At 41.4% G+C, this 25,246-nt stretch overlaps 1 protein-coding gene across 46 annotated transcripts in view; it reads left to right on the forward strand.

Moving 5' to 3' along the window:
- The window catches only part of MBNL2 (muscleblind like splicing regulator 2), a 181,140-nt gene that overhangs the window by 133,142 nt on the left and 22,752 nt on the right, over window positions 1-25,246 (forward strand). For 15 of the 46 annotated variants that reach the window (XM_037895963.1, XM_037895947.1, XM_037896005.1 and 12 more), the window contains 5 exons: window positions 3,091-3,291; window positions 3,964-4,227; window positions 18,929-18,982; window positions 19,617-19,770; window positions 23,360-23,395. In XM_037895963.1, the coding sequence (XP_037751891.1) occupies window positions 3,091-3,291; window positions 3,964-4,227; window positions 18,929-18,982; window positions 19,617-19,770; window positions 23,360-23,395 (709 nt within the window). Of the gene's footprint in view, window positions 1-3,090; window positions 3,292-3,963; window positions 4,228-18,928; window positions 18,983-19,616; window positions 19,771-23,359; window positions 23,396-24,936; window positions 25,032-25,246 lie in introns of all 46 variants that reach the window. The other 31 variants (XM_043534778.1, XM_037895990.1, XM_037896020.1 and 28 more) reach the window with 8 other exon arrangements.

Genomic DNA, 25,246 nt, shown 5'->3' on the forward strand with positions numbered 1-25,246 from the left:
CCTGAGCACTGTCCATCCTGTGCCTTGAATGAGGCAGGGGTAATATGATAGAAATAGTATGTGATTGTATAATTAAAGTATGTATCATACTGCATATGCACTAGGCAGAATAAACAATCTTAATTGACATTTCCTAACTGTTTTGTGTTTGACTTTGCAACTTTAATGTTCTTTTAAATTAGTGGGGATTTTGTATGTAATAGGATGTTGGTTAAACTTGTCACTACTGTGAGCAAAGAAATCCCCTAAATTTCACATAGATGTTTCTTTCCTTTTCTCCACCCTATCAATACAATCATCATTCAAACTTTATTATTTCACCTACCAACAGGGAGTAAAAAGCAAGTTCTTTTTCTCTGTCTCAAACTGCTGGTGGGCTGTGGTAGATTATCACTGATGTAGCGAAATAAAAAGTATAAAAGAAATACCTAAACATTCAATGAAGCTTGTAGGGTTCTTCTTGAAATTATATCTAGTGCAAAGATTTTATTTTTTCTATTAAACATTGTGCTGCAATAGCATGTTTATAATAGCTATTGTGTGAAAAAACTGAGCATAGACCTGTTATAGCAAGAATCCTTTTTTTTCTTATAATTATTTCCTTATTTTGATTTACAGTTTATGGATAGTATTTAGCAAGGGAATGAGCACATTTTTTGATGGGCAGTGGGAAAAAAAATTTTTTTTAAGTGTTAACTCTTCGCATGAGTGATAACTAGATGATCTTTTCCTGCAGCTGGGTACACTGGTTGGTTCTTCTGCTGCTCTCAACATCTTCTTGGGGACTACGCTGGACTCATTCTTGACGAGCAACTTTCTCCAAAACCCCTTTGAGTCCTATTCTTTCCCCTAAGGCTGTTTCATAAGTGTTGATGGCTAGCTTCCCCTTCTAATAGAGCCTGTAGAGGCCAACATGAAGAGAAAGAGATGTCTGCCTCTTTACATTTTCTAAATGTCTCTTCAGAGCTCTGCTACATCTTGGCATTTTCTAGCTGCCAGCTTATTTTGGAGCTTTACTTTTAGTCCTACATAACAGACCCTGCATTTCTGACCTGGCAAGTGTTGCATAACGTGGTTCAGGAACCTGACAGAGTCCAGTAGTGAGTGCAGGTACAAACTATATCTCTGCAACTGCTCCAGTAGCATTAGTCCAGAGTCTCCACTAGTCTGAGACGTGCTACATTTCCAGGCACATTCTTTTCACATTATAATTATAGTTTGCCTCTAGCAAACATTGACACTGCAGGCCTACAAAAGACCTTTCCAGTCCTGACCATGGGACTGCATTGACTCCCCACCCTATGGAATATGTGTTGGCAAATCTGCTATCCTGCTTCATCTGAACTGGATTTCTGCATCACAGAATTGCTTCTTTCTCTTGATACAGCTTCATTGCATTACATTGCTTTAAATGGTTGTGAAACATAATTTCAGACCCATATCATTCCCACCCCTCAAAGGATTTTGATTGGCTAAGCTTAGAGAGACCAATCTCTCTACCACAGCCCATCAACCTGAAAAGATCACGACCTAAACATTGGGCCCAAGAATAAATGTTCCATTTGCCACAGGTGGCAGTTGAATATAACATAAGCATTGCACAGGCCAGTTTTTACATGTCATAGGCATACAGGGGTGAAAGTGAGCCAGTACCGCGTACCGGTAAGCACCCGCACCGGCCCATACCCAGCCCACATTAAAGCGCTGCCATGGCAGCACTTTAATGTCCCTGCCCCTTTCGCCTCCTTTCGAACGGTAGGGTTCGTACCGGCAGGGCCGCCGACGGGGTGGGGGGCGGTGGGGCAGCAATGTTAAAGCGCTGCTGCGGCAAAGGACCCTGCTGCACTTTAACGACTCTGCTCCTTTTGCCCGCCCTGGCTGCCGACAGGTGTGGGGGTGGGCGGGCGGCAAAGGGAGCAGCTGCCCTGGGGCCGACGATTTAAAAGGGCGGTGTCTGGAGCCCCGGGCCCTTTAAATCAACACGGGAGCCCCGGGCAGTGCAGGCCAGGCGGCATGGAAGGGCTGGCTGGGGGATGCTGACCCCCCAGCCCCGCCCCTTCTGCCAGAGGCCTCGCCCCTTCCAGGGGCCGGAGCTGCCCCCGTACTGGTAGGTGTCCTCAGTTACTTTCACCCCTGTAGGCACAGTAACTTAAATTATATAGAAATACAAAATACGGCATGCAAGGTGGTAGATGTAACATGTGAAAGAGCTTATATAATGTATACTATTATTACAAAGATGGATTCAATATACTGAATAACATTTTACCTATAAAATTCAGTTTTACCAGGGAAGCAGATAGAAAGAGAAAGCAGTAGAAATAAGATGCACTTTATCTGAGATGTATAAATAAATTTGAAGTGTAATATGAACTGTAATCTCGGTAGATATCCAGATTCAAATTATAGCTGACATGTGTAGATGCACTGAGAACTCCTTTTCTCATAATATGGCTGCAAAATGCTGTTCCTATCCTTCACTACATCAGAACGTATTACATCAGCGATTCTCAAACTTTAGCAACCCAAGAACCCCCATTTTGATTTTAAAAATTTTGCGGCCCCCCCCCAAATGGCTTCTAATTTTCCCCAGGGATGCTCAACCCCCACTCATCCTCAGGCCCTGCCCCCACTCCACCCCTTCCCCAAAGGCCCCGTTCCCACCCCACCTCTTCCCTCTCCAGCCCTGCCCCTCCTCTTCCCCACCTCTTTCCGCTCCCTCCCCTGAGCGTGCCCTGTCCCCGCTCCTCCCTCTCCCTCCCAGTGCCTCCTGCATGCCGCCGAACAGCTGTTCCACGGTGTGCACAAGGAACTGGGAGGGAGAGGGAGGAGTTGATGAGTGGAGCCAGCAGCCCTGGACATGACTTGGGTCCGCAGACCCCAGTTCTAGAACCGCTGTATTCCATGTTTAAGAGAAGAAAATATGCAGTGTAATGTTGTCAACTCTTTTAAATTCTGATTAAGAAAATGAATCAAAACCAGGGAAAATGTACAAAAGACATCAAATAAGATCTGCGAACTTTTTAAAAAAATAGTTTCAATGTAAGGTTACCTATTTATTTTTCATCTCACTATGTTTTCATTTTGCAGCCCACATTTCCAGTAGGTCCAACAATAGGAACGAACACAGCTATTAGCTTTGCTCCTTACTTAACACCTGTAACCCCTGGAGTTGGGTTAGTTCCTACTGAAATCCTACCCACACCGCCTGTCATTGTTCCTGGAAGTCCCCCTGTCACAGTTCCTGGTTCGACTGCTACTCAGAAACTCTTGAGGACTGATAAACTGGAGGTACTACAGACACCATTGTGACTAGAAATGTAATTTTCTGCTAATTTATACGTGAAAGCTTTGAAAAGCTTTGTTGTCCTTAGAAGCGCTCTCTGATATAGCGTAATCTTTAGTTATTAAAATATAGATCTCATAAGTACTCTTGTAGGATTTACACTTGTACTCGGTGGAAATGTTACCATTGTTTTAGTGTCGTCATTTTTTTTAATATGGTTTGGATAAAAATTCAGTGAATGTGTTCTAGAGTTGATTGCTCATATTTAATATGCCTAATCAACATCAAAGGTAACAAAAGGGGTTGAGTTTTAAAATACAGCTCTGTCCTTATGAGTTTCTTCATAGAGAAAGTAACTGGGGCCACAGGAGCATTTAATTGACAACACTGAGTAATATTCGTAAGGGTTTTATGTTGGTGAACAAGAATAGATTTTTTGAAATGACACAGTTCTATGTAAGTTCAACTTATTATCAAACAACACAGCTATATTAACTGCAACTTAATTAAGGGCAGGCAAACATATTTAACAAACGTGTAAAGGACTGTTGCAAACACTTTGGGACAAGTCTAAAACACAATAAAGAATGAGCTGTGTATGTGGTTTTTTGTTTTGTTTTTCCCAGTTAAGATTGCTGTGGGTCCATCAGCTGTAATTAGTATTGTTTTGCACATAGGTATGCAGGGAGTTCCAGCGAGGAAACTGCGCGCGGGGAGAGACTGACTGCCGCTTTGCACATCCTGCAGATAGCACAATGATTGACACAAATGACAACACTGTAACCGTTTGTATGGATTACATAAAGGGGCGTTGCATGAGGGAGAAATGCAAATATTTTCACCCTCCTGCACATTTGCAGGCCAAAATCAAAGCTGCTCAACATCAAGCCAACCAGGCTGCAGTGGCAGCTCAAGCAGCTGCTGCAGCTGCTACAGTGATGGTAAGTGCAAGACTATATGGTTAAATTTTTCATAAACTTATCAATTATTGTTTTTCTCCAGTTAGAAGTGTTGTTTAAATTGTTGATTTTCACACATTCATCATAAAAGCTAGGAATTCTAAAAAGTATTACTTTCTTTAGGGCAGTGGTTCCCAAACTTGTTCCTCCGCTTGTGCAGGGAAACCGGCTCGGCCCACCAGGGGCTTTCCCTGCAGAAGCAGGCGACAAGTTTGGGAACCACTGCTTTAGGGAAAAATACTTTCTCCCTCCCTCAGTTATTTCAGCATAATAGGTTCCTCTTCTGAATAGAGTGAAGCAGTTAGACACTTTGTACTGTCTTTGCTCTCTGCTCCATGATGATATGCCAAATTTGCCTCCTAATATTTCTTGATGAGAAATAAAACTGGTAGAACTTAGTGGTCAATGGGAAGTATGTACACATATGCTGTATTATCTCTTTGATGGCAGAAATATAATCTGAAAAATTAGGAAACAAGGAATAAAGGAAGAAGTGGTGTTGTTTCCAAGACACGGGGCACAGATGAGAGATCTGGTATTTCCCACTGACTTACAGTAATATCCTGAGCAGGCCATTTTTAATTGCCCTGTGACTCAGTTTCCCCATTAGTAAAATGGAAATAAGGCACTTAATTGTGAAGCTTAATTCATTAATGTTTTCAGACATTCAGCTTGTATATCTGTGAATGCCGTAATAATGCCTATAAATAAAATTAATAAAAATATATCTAGTAAGGTCAAACAAAAGAAGTTAAAGGATCTTATTTGTTTTCAGAAGTTTTATACTATTACTGAAACATATTTAGAGATGTCTTTCCCTCAGTGTCCTCTTGCAGAATGGTTAATACTGTTACTAGCAACAGTTCTACACCAGTATTGATAGAGTTGAACAAATAAAGCATGCAGGGTTTTATTCAGGGGACAGCAGTACAGTCAGCCCACAGATCAAAGCAGCATTGTCCTAATTCCTGGCACTGAAAGAATAATTATACAGATGTGACTTGTGGGTAGTGCATACAATAGATGTAGACAATACAGTTACTCTTAGAGTAAGAAGCCTACCAGAAACACAATACAGTACAGTATATAACTATCACAGGGTATTGTATTTAGCAAATAAATAGAGACCAGACATTTAGGGGACAAAGAGTGAGTTTCTTTCAAATGTGGCAACTGTGAAATAATTTAAATATCTGAAAAGAACAGAGGAGAATTTCCCCTAATTCAGTATTTTCTCCTACAGTATTTCCAGTCTCTATTTAAAATATAGGAATTTTAGCTAAACCTTCTCTGTGCTCACAGCAACTGAGGACCGATCTGGAAATAAAAGAGTGAATATCTGAGATTTTTGCTGTAACAGTTAGAGCAGGGCAGATGACTGATTTTTGGGGTGGTGGGGGGAATGCAGAATGCCCAGCAAACCGAAAAATCAGAAAAAATATTAGATTTGAGTCCAAAAAATTCAGTTCCCTCCTCTGAATCAGGCAGAGAGAAGATTTGCATCCATGTCTTTTATCTCCCAGGTAAGTGCCTTAATCACCGGACTATAGAGTCAAGTTCAGTATCTCACTTTGGCCCACTGAAAATGTAAGTATTTATACAAAGTGGAACAGCTTCAACAGGAGAGATTGAGAGCAACCCATCCACAATAGTCTAAAGCCCGGTGGTTAGAGAACTCACTTGGCAAGGGAGGAGACTTGTGTAGAAATCCCTGCTCCAGAATGGCAATTCAAATCTTGGTCTCCCACCTGCCTTGCAAATGCCCTAAATTTGGACTAAATGGACTAAAGGTCATGAGGGACACATGGACAAACACATGGCACTCTTTCTGAAACTGGCCCTCTAATCTTTTTCACAGCCAAAATGAACCAGGTCAAATTCATGAATAGTTTCAGGTTGATCCAAACTGCATTTTTGGCTAATAAATTAAAATACATTTCATCCAGATGCAGTACCAGTCCTTCAGTCATGCAAAATTCATTACTTCTAGATATAAAAACGAGGCTTGTCGATTAAGAGCAGATATCTCACGCGATTAACTCAAAAAACTTAATCGTGATTAAAAAAAGTAATCGTGATTAATCGCAGTTTTAATCGCACTGTTAAAACAATAGAATACCAATAGAAATTTATTAAATATTTGGGATGTTTTCCTACATTTTCATATATTTTGTATTCTGTGTTGTAATTGAAATTAAAATGTGAATTATTTTTATTACAAATATTTGCACTGTAAAAATGATTTTAAAAAAATAGTATTTTTCAATTCACCTCATACAAGTTGTGTAGTGCGATCTCTTTGTCGTGAAAGTGCAACTTACAAATTTAGGGTTTTTTTGTTACTTAACTGCACTCAAAACCAAAACAATGTAAAACTTCAGAGCCTATAAGTCCACTCAGTCCTACTTCTTGTTCAGCCAATCGCTAAGACAAACAAGTTTGTTTACATTTACAGGAAATAATCCTGCCCTCTTCTTATTTACAGTGTCACCAGATAGTGAGAACAGGCGTTCGCATGGCACTTTTGTAGCTGGCATTGCAACGTATTTACGTGCCAGATTTGCTAAACATCCATATGCCCCTTCATGCTTCGGCCACCATTCCAGATGACATGCTTCCATGCTGATGACACTTGTTAAATTCAATTACCGTATTTTTTTTTTGTGATTGAATTCCTTGGGGGAGAATTGTATGTCCCCTGCTCTGTTTTACCTGCATTCTGCCATATATTTCATGTTATAGTAGTCCCGGATGAGGACCCAGCACATGTTGTTCATTTTAAGAACGCTTTCACTGCAGATTTCACAGAACGCAAAGAAGGTACCAATGTGAGATTTCTAAAGATAGCTACAGCACTCAACCCAAGGTTTAAAAATCTGAAGTGCCTTCCAAAATCTGAGAGGGACGAGGTGTGGAGCATGCTTTCTGAAGTCTGAGAAGAGCTACACTCTGGTGAGGAAACTACAAAACCCAAACCACCAAAAAAGAAAATCAACCTTCTGCTGGTGGCATCTGACTCAGAAAATGAAAATGAACATGTGTCAGTCCGCACTGCTTTGGATTGTTATCGAGCAGAACCAGTCATCAGCATGGACCCATGTCCCCTGGAATGGTGGTTGAAGCATGAAGGGATATGTTAATCTTTTGCACATCTGGCGCATAAATATCTTGCGACACCAGCTACAACAGTACCATGAGAAAGCCTGTTCTCACTTTCAGGTGACGACGTAAACGAGAAGCGGGCAGCATTATCTCCTGCAAATGTAAACAAAGTTGTTTGTCTGAGCAATTGGCTGAACAAGAAGTAGGACTGAGTGGACTTGCAGACTCTAAAATTTTACATTGTTTTATTTTTGAATGAAGGTTTTTTTGCACATAATTCTACATTTGTAAGTTCAGCTTTCATGATAAAGAGATTGCACTACAGTACTTGTATTAGGTGAATTGAAAAATACTATTTTGTTTTTTTACAGTGCAAATACTTGTAATAAAAAATAAATATAAAGTGAGCACTGTACAGTTTGTATTTTGTGTTGTAATTTAAATCAATATATTTGAAAATGTAGAAAACATCAAAAAAAATTAAATAAATGGTATTCTGTTATTGTTTAGCAGTACGATTAATTGCGATTAATTTTTTAAATTGCTTGACAGCCCTAATAAAAAAATAAGCAAAGTATTTTTCTGAGCCAAACTAGTTCTAAGATATGCCTCCTTTTATTGAAATAAGCCACATTCAAGACGGAGACCAAGGGGAAGAGTCTTTTGAAATACAAGTTTGAATTACTAGCATTATACCACCAAAGGAGAAGGCGGCTGAAAGCTAGATGATGGTATATTATTTCTGTGGAAAATTTTATAGATGGCCTTTAATTGGATATTTAAACTCGGAAGAGTTATAATGTAGACAAAAGAAGCTTTTTTTCATCCCACTTATTTTTATTTAATACAAATCCAAAACAAAGGGAAACCAGGGGTCAAAATAAATAAATGGAGTCAATTCTCCATTGGGACAAATAATATGGGAGAGTATGGGGAAAAGTGGTTGCTGATACAATATATATATAGGTGAGGCCCCCCCAAAATGGTCAAGAATTATTCAGTCAAAATACTGTCTGACCTAAAAAAATAATAATAATTCTGGTGGATCTCCATTGGAAGGAACAATCAAGGATCCTTAACCAACAGTTCCTGCTTCCAGATGGGTCCTGAATTGAAATTATGGTCTCACAGCAGACATACCCTAATACTTGTTGGGCAGGAATATGGATCAAAAGGCTTGAGTACTTAAAGCCTAGATTATGCAGGGCTCTATAGACTAATACTAAGAGAAGGGGTTAATTTACACACTTCATAAATGTTCGAACAGCACATATTTTTGCTGTAGAACATGTTAACATATATCTTCACCCATGTTGGAACTCTTTTACCTTTATAAAAACACTTATTAAACAGCCTTGAAGCAAAATTTACAACCATGTATAACAGCCAGTGCTACACTGTAGTCAACACAGAAGATAATTCCCCCATCAGTCAGTCAAAAATTCCAAAATCAACAGTTTCCTAACTGTACTCTGTAGGTCACTGATGGTGTGTGGAGCACTTTCTTTTCCACTTTAAGCAATTGCCGTAGTTGCCCAGGGAAGTTGTGTGATAGTGAAGGTGAGGGGAGGTGTCATTATGAAAGGAAGGGAGATCATCCATGGCACTAGTGAGATGTGGTCCACATTATGGCAAATGTGAGAACTCCATTCTTGAACCCCCTCAAAAAACATTATCAAAAAACAAGCAAAGATTCTTGGCTTGTGTGGGCTATTCAGCAGCATAAAAGTAGTTCTAGGGCAGTGGTCTCCAACCTTTTTATGCCTAAGATCGCTTTTTGAATTTAAGGACAACCCAGGAAGTTCGGAAGTGGGTGCAGGCTGTGGGCTGGGGCCGAGGGGTTCGCAGTGTGGGAGGGAGCTCTGGGAGGAGCCTGGGGCAGGGTGTTGGGATACAGGAAGGGGTGAACGGTGCAAGCTCTGGGAGAAAATTTGGGGGGGGAGGGGGGCGCTCCGGGCTAAGGCAGAGTGTTGGGGTGCGGGATGCTGGCTCTCTGCGGGGGTCAGGTCTGGGGCAGGGGATTGGGATCCACAAGAGGGTTTGGGGTGCTCACCCTGGGAGGAGGCTCAGGGCTGGGGTTTGGGGTACAGGAGGGGGTATGGGGTCCTGGCTCCAGGAGGGGGTTGGGGTGTGGCCTCTCACCGGCTGGCACTTGCCTCAGGTGGCTCCCAGTTGGTGGCACAGCGAGGATGAGGCAGGCTCCCTGCCTGCCCTGTCCCCACACTGTTCCTGGAAGGGGACAACGTGTCCCTGAGGCCCCTGAGGAGGGGGGTGGAGGGCACATGGCTCTGTGCGCTGCCCCTTTCGGTCGTCATGGCCCCCACAGCTCCCATTGGCCACAGTTCTCTGTTCCCAGCCAATGGGAGCTGCAGGGGTGTTGCTTTCAGACAGGAGCAGACGCCAAGACCTCTGTCCGCCCCCTCCTCCCTACCCCCGTGGGGGCGTGCTGGCCACTTCCGGGAGCAGTGTGGGGCCGCAGCAGCAGGGAGCCTGCCATAGCGGCAGTCCAGCAACACCCTCGGAGATCGTGATCAACTGGGAGAGTCCCCAGGATCAACCAGTCGATCGCGATCGACTGGTTGGTGACTACTGCTCTAGGGCCACCATAAAATAGAGTTAAGATAAGATAAAGTCACCTTTGTCCCCACTCCCTCAGGGTACATCTTCGGTGTTGTGCCTCCAGGAAAGAATCCCAGCCAGACCAAGGGGTCAGTGAATTCCAGAGTTCAAGACCCCTTTAGGAATACCCTACCTCTAGCCCCTGACATTTAAACCTAGTAACTTTTCCTTAAATGCCTTAGCTCGAGGGTGGGCAAACTTTTTGGCCCGAGGGCCACATCTGGGTATGGAAATTGTATGGTGGGCCATGAATGCTCACAAAATTGGGGTTGGGGTGCAGGAGGGCATGATGGCTCTGTCTGGGGGTGCAGGCTCTGGAGTGGGGCCAGAAATGAGACGTTCAGGGTATGGGAGGGGGCTCCAGGCTGGGGCAGGGGTTGGGGTGTGGGGGAGAGGGATCATGGCTGGGGCAGGGGACTGGAGCACGGGAGGGGGTCAGGAGTGCAGGCTCCGGGCGGCGCTTTCTTTAAGCAGCTCCTGGAAGCAGTGGCATGTCCCCACTCTGGCTCCTATGTGGAGGTGCGGCCAGGTGGCTCTGTGAGCTGCCCTGTCCGCAGGCTCCGCCCCGCAGCTCCCATTAGCCACAGTTCCCGGCCAGTGGGAGCTGAGGGGGTGGCGCTTGGGGCGGGAGCAGCGCGCAGAGCCCTCTGGCTGCCCCTAAACGTAGGAGCTGGAGGGGGAACGTGCTGCTGCTTCCAGGAGCCTCAGCACGCACATGCGAAGTGGCCTCCTACCCCACTTCCCAGCTGGGGTGCAGGAGCAGGGCAAGCCCGAGGCCCCGTTCCCCAGCGGGAGCTCCAGGGCCAGATTAAATTGTCTGGGGGGCCGGATGTGGCCCGTGGGCCGTAGTTTGCCCACCCCTGCCTTAGCTGATCTCAGCTTTTGAGGTAAAAGCAAGGAGATGGGCAGTCTGTGAAATAGCCAGAGCTCAGACTACTTATAGCTGAAAACCAGTGTTTTGGTATTTTTGTGCTTTAAGTGAATTTGAAGACAGTGTGATCCATTAGTATAATCATTACATTATTTATGGAGCACTAAAAGTGTGTTCAGTGCAGTAAGAAACATGAAAGAAGACATGGAGAAAAACACAAAATCTAAATTAAATTAAATATTCACCATACCTTAAACACACCTCATAATAGTATACATAAAGTATATGTGGTAGATAAAATATAGAGACTTCATGCAGCTAGTTAATTTTATTTGTTTTCTTTCTCCCACCTCTCTCCTTCTGTTCCTCTCCAATGGTTGGTTATCATGGAAAGGGCTGGTGGAAGAAATAGTTTTATAGAGGGGTTTGATTGGTGAGAGGGAGGTTCTTTGGTGAACAAGGCTTCAAGCGTAGGGGTGAAAGGGAAGAAGGTTGTAAAGATATGAGGAAGAAGTGGACAGTCAAGCGAAAGGCATGGCGAGCAGGGGAGACAAGGAGGAAACGAACTGCCTTATAGGTAGAGACATTGCTACTATAGAACCTTGAAATTGAGCACTAGGAGCTTGACTTGATCTGGAAGGCAAGGGAAAAGCCTGCAAAAGGATTCAAAGAAGGGAGTTTGTAATGGAGCAAACAGGTTGAGATGTATGCAAGACCAATGCAAAATTGTGAATCAGCTCAGTGTGAGCTTCCAGTGTGACACTGTGGCCAAAATAGCTGTTGCAATCCTTGGTTGTGTTACCTTTGTATTGGGCACTGGTGCGTCTGCTGTTAGAATATTATGTCCAGTTTTGGTGTCCACAATTCAAAAACAATGTTGATAATTGGAGATAATTGGAGGTTCAGAGAGCCACGAGAACAATTAAAGGATTAAGAGAACAGCCTTATGGTGAAAGACTCAGGGACCTCAATCTATTCGGTTTAACAAAGAAGGTTGAGGGGTGATTTGATCAGTCTATAAGTATTTAAATTGGGTAGAGAAATTTGATAGTAGAGGGCTCTTCAGTCTAGCACAGTGGTCTCCAAAGTTTTTGGATCGCGCACCCCCACAGTGCAGCCGAAGAAAGGAGGAGGGAAGACCTGTCGCAGGCGTGCCGCCGGAGGGGAAGTCCTGCTGCAGGTGTGCAGACCTCCCGCCAAAGAAAAAAAACGGCGGAGTGCCGTCCAGCGGCACTCCTCCAGCAGCGCACCCCCTGAGATTCTCTGGCGGACCCCGTGGGGTGCACACACCCCACTTTGGAGACCACTGATCTAGCAGACTAAGCCCTGGTTTACACTACGGGGTTAGGTCGAATTTAGCTGCGTTAGGTCGATTTTAAAATGAATGCATCTACACAAGCAACCCCATTCCGTCAACCTAAAGGGCTCTTAAAATCGACTTCTGTACTCCTCCCCGGTGAGGGGAGTAGCACTGAAATTGACCTTGCTGGGTCGAATTTGGGGCAATTTGATGGTTTTGGCCTCCGGGAACTATTCCAGAGTGCTCCAATGTGATCGCTCTGGACCGCACTTTCAACTCTGATGCACTAGCCAGGTACACAGGAAAAGCCCTAGAAAATTTTGAATTTCATTTCCTGTTTGGTCAGCATGGCAAGCTCACGTGACCATGCAGTCCCCCCAGAATCACAAACAAGCTCCAGCATGAACCAAAAGGGAGACCCTGGATCTGATTGCTGTATGGGGAGAAGAATCTGTGCAGGCCGAACTCCGATCAAAAAGAAGAAATGCTAATATATATGCCAAAATCACACAGGACGTGGTGGAGAGAGGCTACAACAGGGACACACAGTAGTGCCGCATGAAAGTTAAGGAGCTCAGGCAAGCCTACCAAAAGACAAAGGAGGCAAATGGTCGCTCCGGGTCAGAGCCCCAGACATGCCGCTTCTATGATCAGCTGCATGGCATTCTAGGGGGGAACCCTACCACTATCCCACCACTGTCCGTGGACACCTGCAAGGGGGGAGTCTCACGCAACAGGGAGGAGGAGTTTGTGGATGAGGAAGAGGAGGAGGAGAATGCGCAGCAGGCAAGTGGTGAATCCATCTCCCCGGCAGCCAGTACCTTTTCATCACACTGGAGCCAATACCCTCCCAAGGCGGGTTCCCGGACCCTGAAGCCGGAGAAGGCACCTCTGGTGAGTGCACATTTGTAACTACAGTACAGGGTTTAAAAGTAATAGCGTTTGATTTGCCCTGAAGAATTGGGAAGCATTTGCAGCCAGTACAGCTACTGGAAAAGTCTGTTAATGTGTCTGGGGATGGAGCAGGAATCCTCCAGGGACATCTCCATGAAGCTCTCCTGGAGGTACTCTGTAAGCCTTTGCAGAAGGTTTCTGGGGAGGGTTGCCTCATTTCATCCTCCATGGTAGGACACTTTACTACGCCAATCCAGTAGCAAGTAGTCTGGAATCATTGCAGCACAAAGCATGGCAGCGAATGGTCCTGGGTTTTGGTCGCATTCAAGCAACATTCGGTCTATAACTTTCTGTGTTAGCCTCAGGAGAGTGATATCATTCATGGTCACTTGGCTGAAATAGGGGAATTTTTGTAAGGAACAGTAAAAGGACCCCGTTCACGCTGGGTTGCTTGCGCTTGGCTAAAAGGGATGATCCCGGAGAATAGCCATGCAGTGGGGTAGGGGGAGGTGTGTGCTGCACATCCCCCCAAAAACCGTAGCCCCTCCTTTTAAATGTGAAACCCAACCGGCATTGCTTGCTATGGGAAAGGGTGGCTCTGCAGTTTGAAACCATTCCCACATGTTATGAAGGTGGAGGAAGGCAACCCTGCATACCAAAAGGCTTACCATTGCTGCCTGGAAACCAAATTCTGTTGCCCAGCCATGTGTGATGTGTCACCATACCGGCAGGCGCTCAATATAAAAAGGCAAAATGCGACCTTGTACCTAAAGCACATGTGCTGTCTGCTGTGAATTGCTTGATTCACTGTGAAAGATTCTCCCTTTTATTCTCAGAAATGTATCTTCTTAAATTTTACTCTCCCTTTTTATCTCCTCCCAGATGCAAATGTTTCTGTGCTCCCCCTATCATCTCCGTCCCTGAGGTCATCGCAGATTAGAAGGAGAAAAAAACACACTCGCGATGACAAGTTTTCCGAGCTCATGCAGTCCTCCCGCACTGATAGGGCACAGCTTAATGCATGGAGGCATTCATTGGCAGAGGCCAGGAAAGCATTAAGTGAGTGCAAAGATCAGAGGCAGGAGGCGATGCTGAGGCTAATGGGGGAGCAAACGGACATGATGAAGCGTCTGTTGGAGCTGCAGGAAAGCCAACAAGAGCACAGACCCCTGCTGCATCCATTGTATAACCGCCTGCCCTCCTCCCCAGGTTCCATATCCTCCTCACCCAGACACCCAAAAACGCACAGTGGGGAGGCTCCAGGCACCCAGCCACTCCACTCCAGAGGATGGCCCAAGCAACAGAAAGCTGTCATTCAAACAGTTTTGATTTGTAGTGTGGCTACAATAAGCAATATGGCCTTGTCCTTCCCTTCTTCCCCCGCCCCGCCCCACCCCACCCGGGCTACCTTGTCAGTTATCTCACTTTTTTTTTAAATTAATAAAGAAAGAATGCATGGTTTCAAAACAACAGTTACTTTATTTCCTTTGCCAGCTGTGATTGAAGGGGGGAGAGTGGTTGTCTTACAGGGATTAAAATCAACAAAGGGGGCGGGTTTGCATCAAGGAGAAACACACACAACTGTCACACTGTAGCCTGGCCAGTTATGAAACTGATTTTCAAAGCCTCTCTGATGCGCAGCGCGCCTAGCTGTGCTCTTCTAATCACCCTGGTGTCTGGCTGCTCAAAATCAGCCGCCAAGCGATTTGCCTCAACCTCCCACCCCGCCATAAATGTCTTCCCCTTACTCTCACAGATATTATGGAGCACACAGCAAGCAGCAATAACAATGGGAATGTTGGTTGCGCTGAGGTCTAACCTAGTCAGGAAACAGCGCCAGCAGGCTTTTAAACATCCAAAGGCACATTCTACCACCATTACGCACTTGCTCAGTCTATAGTTGAACTGCTCCTTACTACTGTCCAGGTTGCCTGTGTACGGCTTCATGAGCCATGGGATCAAGGGGTAGGCGGGGTCCCCAAGGATAACTATTGGCATTTCAACATCCCCAATGGTAATTTTCTGGTCTGGGAAGTAAGTCCCTTCTTGCAACTGCTCGAACAGCCTGGAGTTCCTAAAGATGCGATCGTCATGCACCTTTCCTGGCCATCCCATGTTGATGTCAGTGAAACTTCCCTTGTGATCCACCAGTGCTTGCAGCACCATTGAGAAGTACCCCTTGCGGTTTATGTACTGGTTGGCAAGGTGATCAGGTGCCCAGATAGGGATATGCGTTCCATCTATCGTCCCACAGTCAGGGAACCGCATTGCAGCAAAGCCATCCGCTATGACCTGCACATTTCGCAGAGTCACTACCCTTGATAACAGAATGTCAGTGATTGCATTGGCTACTTGGATCACAGCAGTCCCCACAGTAGATGAGCCCACTCCAAATTGATTCCCGACTGACCGGTAGCAGTCAGATGTTGCAAGCTTCCACAGGGCTATCACTACTTGCTTCTCAACTGTCAGGGCAGCTCTTATCTTGGTATTCCTGTGCTTCAGGGCGGGAGAAAGCAACTCACAAAATTCCAGGAAAGTGGCCTTATGCATGTGAAAGTTTTGCAGCCACTGTGACTCATCCCATACCTGCAACACTATGCGATCCCACCAGTCTGTGCTTGTTTGCCGGGACCAGAATCGGCGTTCCACTGTATCAACCAGCCCCACTTCTACCATGATGTCCCAATTGCCACAGCCTGAGCTTTCAGGAATGTCTGTGTCCATGTCCTCATCACAATCGTCCTCATGCTGGCATCTCTTCAACTGGTTCTACATATACTCCAGGATAATGCGCGAGGTGTTTACAATACTCACAACAGCAGCGGTGAGCTGAGTGGGCTCCATGCTTGCCGTGGTATGGCATCTGCACAGGTAACCCTGGAAAAAGGACGCGAAACGATTGTCTGCCATTGCTTTCACTGAGGGAGGGGCGACTGAGGACATATACCCCAAACCACCTGCGACAATGTTTTTGCCCCATCAGGCATTGGGAGCTTAACCCAGAATTCTAATGGGCAGCGGAGACTGTGAGAACTGTGGGATAGCTACCCACAGTGCACCACTCCGTAAGTCAATGCTAGCCACGGTATTGAGGATGCACTCCGCCGACTTAATGCGCTTAGTGGGGATATACACAATCGACTGTATACAATCGATTTCTAAAAATCGACTTCTGCAAAATCGACCTAATTTTTAGTGTAGACATACCCTAAGATATAACAAGTGGAAGTTGATGCTAGACAAATTCAAACTAGAAATAAGGTGATAATTTTTAACAGTGAGGGTAATTAACCATTGGAACAATTTACCAAGAGTTGGGGTAAATTCTCCATCAATGGCAATTTTTAAATCAAAATTAGATGTTTTCCTAAAATGTATTCTCTAGTTCAAAAGGAATTAATTCAGAGAAGGTATATCCTATGCCCTGTGTATACAGGACCCCAGACTAGATTATCACAATGGTCCCTTTTGGCTTACTGTGTGGATCTAAGTCTAAACTGAGGGAAGAGGATAAGGAGTGCAGATTTTGGAATCATAAATATAGAGATAATAGGGGAAGTTGTGAGAGTGGATGAGATCTGTGTTTTGGATGATAATAGTAATGGGTTGAGCACCTTCAACGCCCATTGAGTTAAATGAGAGTTTACAGCATTCATCGCCTTCCATAATTGAATCCAGCCATAATATTTCAAACTCATATAGTTTTTTGTCCCTAGTGATCTCAGAATACTGTGCAAAGATGGATGGGCATTGTTAGATATTTTACAGAAGGGAGAGAGGAGGGAGTGATCAGCTTTTTCAAAGATAGCAGGTCAAGGTGGAGGAAAATAAACAGAAAACCCTTAGATCTGGCCTGCCTATCTTACTATTGTACGTATACGGTCCCCATTACTATAGTATCTTAGTGCCTCACAAACTTGTCAACATATTTATCTTCACAACCGTGCTGTGAGTAAGGAAGTGCTATTATCTCTATTTTACAGTTGGGGAAGTGAGGCACAGAAGATTAAGGGTTCATTTGCATCGTGTGTTAGTCCTCACCAGTGCGGTGTAAATTCTAGTCTGCACCAGTGTGTTGTGCACTAACCGGTCAGGGTGGACACTATTTGTGCACGCTAAAAGTTTTTTGGTGTGTGTTAACACAGTCCTGTTTCAAATGGTACTACATTAACACGCACTAGGGAACATTTAGTGCCCACCAGCAGGCTCCACACAGGACAGTTAGTGCATGACATGCTAGTGCAGACTAGACCTTACATCCCACTGGTGAGGACTACCGCAGCATGTGGATGAGCCCTAAGTGACTTGCCCAAGGTCACAAAGGAAGTTTGTGGTAGATCAGAAATTGAATCTGGGTCTCCCACAGCCCAGGCTAGTGCTCTGACCACTGGACCCTCCTTTCCTGATCATTAATGACCTTGGTAGAGCAGATCTCATAGAGTGGAGGGTGTAGAATCTAGGAAGAAGCTAGAGGAGAAGTTGTCAAGACATCAGGAATAGAGGACCTGCTTAAGGACTTTGGATGCAAAGATATAAGGAAAGATACAAGGTGATAATCGGAGAGACAGAAACGTGGACTTTGAAAGATGTTTTAAGGATTAGTGAAGCAAGGGCTATCCTGCAAAATGTTCATGTTGTCATTGGCCTAAGTTCTGTGACCGTAAGTTGTCTTAGACATGGTGCTCTCAGTACCTTGTCCTCCCTTTTTAATTATTGTTCTACTTTTCTATATCTGAAGCTAAGGATAGAAACAGTCTGAATATTCATTTCTCCTATGGACTTTGAGGAGCTACCTATTGTGAGTGTAAAAACCAGATTTCTGATTCATGAGGAAACCCTCCTTTCCATATGTTTTCATTAAACTCTTTTAAAATTCCCATTTAAAAAGAGTTATAGATGAAAAAGATCAACTAAATTTTTCTGCTGGAATGTAGTCAAATTAGCCCTCATCTTTTATCTCTTAATGCAAATATAGGTAATAAAATTTATGCTCATGTTAAGCATTGTTTTACATTTAAATATTTTTAAATGATGCTATATTAGCACCATAATTCCTGTTCTAATCATACATTACATGCTCTTGACAAATAGTATTGTTTTCTATCACCGATTCCTAAAGTTAGTAAAGATTTTCCTGAATGACATCTGAGAAAATATTTGTTTTAAAATGTTGGGCTTTTTCTCAGTGTAATATGGTAGATTAAAAAGGATAATCCAAGTTACTGTCCCAGCTATAATAAAAAAATATTAAACTGATAAATTAGTGATTAGACATAACATGAATTTGTTATAGATTGGAAATAGGAAAACTGTTTATATTTTGACTTCAAAGTCTATTGAAATGTACATTTTATTAACTAAGGCCCTGATCCAACAAACATACACGTGAGTAATTCTATTAAAGCATTAAAACTCTCATTAGTGCTTTATATTTTAAATGTTAGTGTTGAAAATTTATTTTATGCTTTTTAACTTGACATAACTAACTTGTCAGAAATTCTTGTAAGAAAATCCTAAAAACCAATGTGTTTCTGTGAAGTATTATAATATGCTTAATGGTGTCTGCAAGCTGCTGTTTTAATTAACTTTCCTAAATTTCAAACATCTATATTTTACTCTCTTATATGCTTTTAACTAAGGTATAGTAGATGCATTATTGCTTCAGTACTAATTCAAGGTGTAATATTCATTTCTTTAGAAAACATTTTTGTTGTTGTGCATGCCTAGTGTTTTGTATGTTGTATACTGCATTCAGAATATTTTTTTCCTTCTCACCTATCCACAATGCAATGCCGTTCCCATGATGCACCTCTGCTTGCTGTTTACCTGTATGTTAATTCGCTTGAATCCCATTGGCCCACTGCCATCATGTGCTCGCTGCCTGTTATTAAAAGACTCAGTCGACTGCCAAAGCAATGAAGCGGCCTCTCGAAGCAACTGTAGACCTGGTACTTTGACCTTTCACCTTTTGCTTTGCATGTAGCTTTTCAGAGAAGCAACTAATGAAATTTGTATTGCTTTTTTTTTAACATCAACTGAAAACTATCATATATTATTAATTTAGAAAAAATTCAGTATTATATTTATCCATCTCATTCTCATATGCAATAAATGCAAACAATTTAGTTTTTTTCCTAACATGATTTCATTTTAAAATACCTTTTCATAGAAGTTAAAATTAAATATAACTGCTTTTGTAATTGAAAATACTATAATCCCTCACTGTATTTAATAATAGGAAAAATATTTAAGAAAGAATACTTGGTAATGAAACACAAGTGGTTTTTTCTTCCTAGAATATTTTAAGCCCAAATTCAAAGGAAATGCCACTTTTGTTGCTTTAAAGGCCTTCCTTTTCAGTAGTTGTGGTGCTACAGTTTTATGTTAATAGTACCATGCTTTTGCGATCAACAACAAAATTTCACTCATTGTACATTGCTATTATTTGAGTTAAGGTGCATGGCAAGGCATCTTTAACAGCTTTTTTAAAAAGTATATTACAATATTTTATTCATATATATTAGAAAATATGTATATCTTTTGAAAAATCTGCCAATTTAATTAATTTCTCTTTTTCTACAGGCCTTTCCTCCCGGCGTTCTTCACCCTTTACCAAAGAGACAAGCACTTGAAAAAAGCAATGGTGCCAGTGCCATTTTTAGTCCCAGTGTCTTGCACTATCAACAGGCTCTTGCCAATGCACAGTTGCAACAACATGCAGCATTTATCCCAACAGGTATGTTGTATTTGCACTAAACAGAATCATATTTAAGCGTTCTCCCCATAAGACAGTGCTTATCACATTGAATATACTTTTAACTGTGTAATCCATTCTCTACACATTCATGACAAGTATGCACAAATATTTTAATACACTATTTTAATTCCTTCTGCAGAATTTTAGGATTCAGGAGGTAATTTCATCGTGTCATTAAGTAGCTTTAGTATTTTCTGTTATTGTCCTTATTTTGCATTTGTCAGAGTACTTTATATCTGTGTTAAATGGGTCGCTTGTTGGGTCCATCAATGAGCGCTGTGTTTGGTGGTGGGGAGGAGGAATGTCATTAACTTGATGGGGAAGGCATAATGTTTCTGCGTTACAAGGGGAAGTGTGAAAAGTATTGGTAATAGCTATCCCTGTTCTTCGGGTGTATTTTGTTCTTCCACCGCTACTGTTCGGCAGCCATGGACATACTCCTGCTACACAGTACCCTTTGCCCTCTAGAACTGCAGCGCTAGCAGCCAAATTATTGCTAATTCCTGCACAGATGCACTATGGGGATAAAACACTCCCCATCTGCACAGAAGTGTTTTATGTGGGAAACTTGCTTTGTTGTCTTCATAATGGAATATTTTATAATCCAAAATTCTCCCCAGTTTTTGCAGTTAATAGCTGGTGTTGTAATTCTTAATATAAGTGATTTAACTACAGTGGAATTTTAGTAACATGAATATTCCATTGTTGTTCAGAGCTGTAGAAAACTAGACCATGTCATTTGGAAAAATCCACAACCCCATCAGGCCTACCATCTTGAGCTCATACATGTGGTGTGGAGACTTTCTTTTAACACTGTGAAAGAAGGGAGAATATTCCACTTAAATGTCTGATTTATGAATGAAGTGAACAGTTGCAATAAAATCCTCTATATTATTCAAAAAGAGAAGTATCTAAAAGTAAATACCCTGTATAGTGCATTAAAGAGTGCAATTTCAGTATTAGTATGTATATCAACCATGATTTTTTAGGCTGATTTAAAACACTTTTCTGTAGTAAATATATTTTCTATTTTTGAATATATTTGTTTATCTTTTATCATAGTCTTTAACCATTTAATAGTAGTATGAATTAAACAAGTAAAAGAATTCAAGATGCTGTAATTTCTTATAGCTTTGCAATAATCTTTTAAAAACAAAAATCATACGAACTCAGTGGAAGTTTGCCTGAATAAGAAGTATGTTAAAACTTAGTAAAGATCTCAGGATTTGGTGCTATATTTGTCAAAATATGTTCTAAACATTTACTTTATGCACTTGTTTTACTCATTTTAATTTTGAAAATATCCCAAAATCTTGTGTAATTTCCAGTGAGATCCCATGACCATTTTGTAACTTGCTACTATAATGGAAATGTGCAGGAAAATATGCTAACATCCGTGGGAAGGTTTGAAGGAATTTGAGAAATGAAAGAGCATCCAGTTCTTACAAATGTCCAAGAGTCCCCCTGCAAATGTACTTCACATCACAGCCATAAGAACTTGTGGTGGGGTGTACATTGTTCCTCCTCATAGGCACTGCCTTTCAGAGCTTTTCACTATTGGATATAATTGGAGTAAAATGCATTAAAATAACTCTGAAAAATAAGCTAGTTTGCAAATACTTCAGTAAGATAGCACTCAGATATTTTCCAAACTTAGAATGCTTATCTTTCCTCAAGTACTTTATTCCACGTGCTGTTTCTTTTCAATTCACATTTTTGGTTAACCCTGGAGTCATCATAACCAGAAGTACAAAATTAGCTCAAAATTGAGTGACAGTTTGTTTATTATAAATTCATGATGTAAAAGGATGTGGGCCTTTTTGCCAAACTCTTGAGGGGCTAGATTGTCATCCAGTCTCAGCACAGGTGCACAAAAAAGGGAAAAGGTGCAAAGAGTCTCTCATCTCCAGGAGACCCGGCACATGAGCTAGGGTAGAATGGGAGACGTTCTCATAGCAAGCAGGAGAACTCAGAAGATCTGGCATCACTAATATCTGTACAGAGGGGTGGGGGATGAGGACGTGAGCTATGGCGTACACCCTTTCCACTGGCCGGTAGAATGGCCCTTTCATAGAAGACAGTGCATGTTGCTCCTACAGTTGTTGCACTTCTCAGGGAGTCCAGGAGGAACTGTGTGTTCTGGAACTTGGCTCTAAGTACATCTATACCTTCCCATTGTGGGGCTGTGGCTATAAATATCGCACACCCTATGAAGCTTGAAATTAATTCTTTAGTTTAAAATGGTAAACCAATATTTCCTGAACTAATATCAGTTTTAAATACGTCCTACATGTTTGGTAGAAATGTTACAGCTAGAACCAGGTTTTGCTTATAAAATATATGGAAAACTGATATGTTGTTTTATATAATTTCCCTGCCTTTCCTAACCAATGACTCCCTAATTAATGTTTTGGGGTTTCGTAACACTGCTTATCTTAGATTTTTTGTACTGTAGTTCTCTTTTAATACAAAACATACACCAAGTTAGTATGACTACTTCATCTGCACTTTCTATTGTTTGGTGAATGGTTATTTGTGATCTGAAAAGCAAGGAGGGTAGTGTTTTCCTTCAGATGCTGTTTATTAGAACTGTTATGACCACCGGAAGAGGGGAAAGTGTATGAGGGTTATTCTTCATGATAAGGTCATTCATAGTTACTTTTGCTGTTAAATAAATAAATACATAAAAGGTTGTTACCATCACCAAACAGGAGTTCTGCAAACTTAATCTACTTTATGCTACTACTACATATTCAGCACATAATGTGTTGTGTACATGCCACTTTGTTTCTCTTCCTCTCTACCGTTCACCTTCTCCCCACTACACACTGTACTCACCATCCTAAAAAGCCCTATCTATTTTCATTCGCTTTAGCAGAAAGGATAACAGTTGAATGAGCACAAAAACTGAACTCAGCTGTACAGAGGCCTCCCCACCCCCGACTACTTTTGCGGCACATTCGCAGGACATCATGTGGAATGTTGCACAGTCACTAGCCACGCTGCATTGGTTCAGTTTCCAGTGCTGCCATTTTAGCATTTTTGTTAATAAAAGTAACATTAGTAATTTGTTGTTAAAAATGTGTATGTTAATATTTAAACACAGATAACAAAATCTCCACTGAATAATAAGAATTTCTATTGAATTAAATGTTTTCCTCTGCTGTGTACCAGCAAAATTAATAAACATTAATCTGTGTAGCTAACATAATGCTGTCTGAATTGTTGAATGGATTTAAGCAGCCATTAGATAATCCAATATTCAATCAAAAATTGTTTTTAAAAATCATTATTTCTACAAAAAATATATGAAAGATGTTTATGAAATCTGGTCCATCTTAAATACACACAGAGATGTACAAAATATGTCTTGGTATACTGTAATAGTATTTTAGGATAACGTTATTTAAAGTCACTCTTGTAACTATGAATGACCTTAAGATTGTGTTCAGCTAACTTCTACTTATCCTTGGTTATGCTTGAATCTCAGTTTGAATGTTAACTCTAAACAGCTAACCTGTTTCTTCCCTTTATTCACTTTTTCCACCTATCATTGCATGACATGCAGGGTCAGTTTTGTGCATGACACCCGCTACCAGTATTGGTAGGTTCTAAATTTCTTTATTGATCTCTTTTATATTGTATACTGTACTTTCAGTTGTTTGCAAATCTTAAACATGACTTGATTACTAGATTTAAAGGTTCATTTGGCTTTTTGATTGACTTTGTAGGATCTTAGATTTATTTGTAGGTTAAAATTGCAGTTTAGATGTGACATCACCTGCTATAACAACCACACTGCAAATGCATAAAATCATGGATTCCAATCTGCTTTTCAGTTTTCAAAATTGTATTTCTCTCAATATATTTTATATTTTATAGTATTTCTAAAATCATAAAATATTGGTAAAGCAAGCTAATTTCATCAGTGTTTTGAAGTTTCATAGTTGTGTGCCTATTTCTCCTTTTTGCTGTGTGTTAAAAAGTTTTATCAGAGTTTCCCAGAAGCATTTATTTTAATACTTGTAACTGAAAGTACTTTGAGACCTAAGGTCTGAATCGTATTCCCTCTTAATTAAATCAAATCCACTTTAAAATTTGAAGCATTTGAATGCACATATTTTATGGTTGCAAAATTAGCAACAGACCCTTACTCAGGTGAGTAATGCTTATTCAAGTGAGTAGTCCCATTGATTTTAATGGGGCTACTCACTTGAGTTTCAGCTACACACATGAGTGAATTTTGCACATATTGATAAATTTGTCCTTAAATTAAAACTGAACAAAAAATAAATTTTCACAATCTGCTTTGCTCTTTTAGATCAAACAAATTAGTATTTAAATCAGGAAAATAATTATAACACTGATGTTTGCCTCAAAGCAGATAGTAATTTAACTCAAATAAGATCCAACAGTTATGGGGAGGTAACAGAACATAAATCCAGAAACAAAAATATAAAAATTGTATGTATGTTTAAAGCAAGGCTGCAAATATACTTTTAACCTATAATACTGGTAAATGAAAATAAATTATTTTTAATATGTACAGAAATAATAAACTATTTCTTTCCTTTCCAATACTAAAAATGAAAGATTTCACTTCTTAAGGAATGGTGTTTTAATGTGTTTTAGCTACTTAAAAATAGTCTTTCAATTGATTGAACAATTCTTACTTAAAGTAATAAGCTGTTTTGGTAGATGCCCAATTTAAAACAGGTTTCAGAGTAGCAGCCGTGTTAGTCTGTATCCGCAAAAAGAACAGGAGGACTTGTGGCACCTTAGAGACTAAAAAATTTATTTGAGCATAAGCTTTCGTGAGCTACAGCTCACTTCATCGGATGCATTCAGTGGAAAAAATAATTTGTCAAATTCTTAAATATAATGCCAGCAATCATAAGTTATTTTGCTTTTTCTGGGAATCACTGATTGTGTTGACAAACTTCCTTTAATTGTACTTGTAATAAGCTATTTTCCCTTTTTTATTTCTCTGCCACGCTTTCTTGCTTTGCATTGTGATTGCATGCCATCTGCTGGTTTAACCCATGATGGCTTGCTGCTCTGATATTCACCATGCCAAAATACCACTTCTATTACCATAATGCTACACCCTCCTGTTCATTGCTTCCATGGTTCCCCTCCTGAAAGTACCCATGATGCACAGCGCTACGTCCGCCACTGTCTCTGCAGCAGCAACTCCTGCAACAAGTGTCCCCTTCGCCGCAACAGCCACAGCCAATCAGGTTTGCTCCTTTTAAAGCTTTCTTTCACAAATCCCAAACTCTAACTGAGTGCTGATATTTTTTTAAAAAAAATTCTCATGGAGAATTTTTTTTTCATGTTTACCCATCAAATTTTATTTTTAAATAGTTTATAGCAAGTGTTTATGGACAGGTTGCACTTATTTAGAGTTAACATTTATTGCAAATAATGATGTAGCTATGTTTTGTGTTGCAGT

The sequence above is a fragment of the Chelonia mydas genome, chromosome 1 (assembly GCF_015237465.2).
Source record: "Chelonia mydas isolate rCheMyd1 chromosome 1, rCheMyd1.pri.v2, whole genome shotgun sequence".
Lineage (NCBI taxonomy): Eukaryota > Metazoa > Chordata > Testudines > Cheloniidae > Chelonia > Chelonia mydas.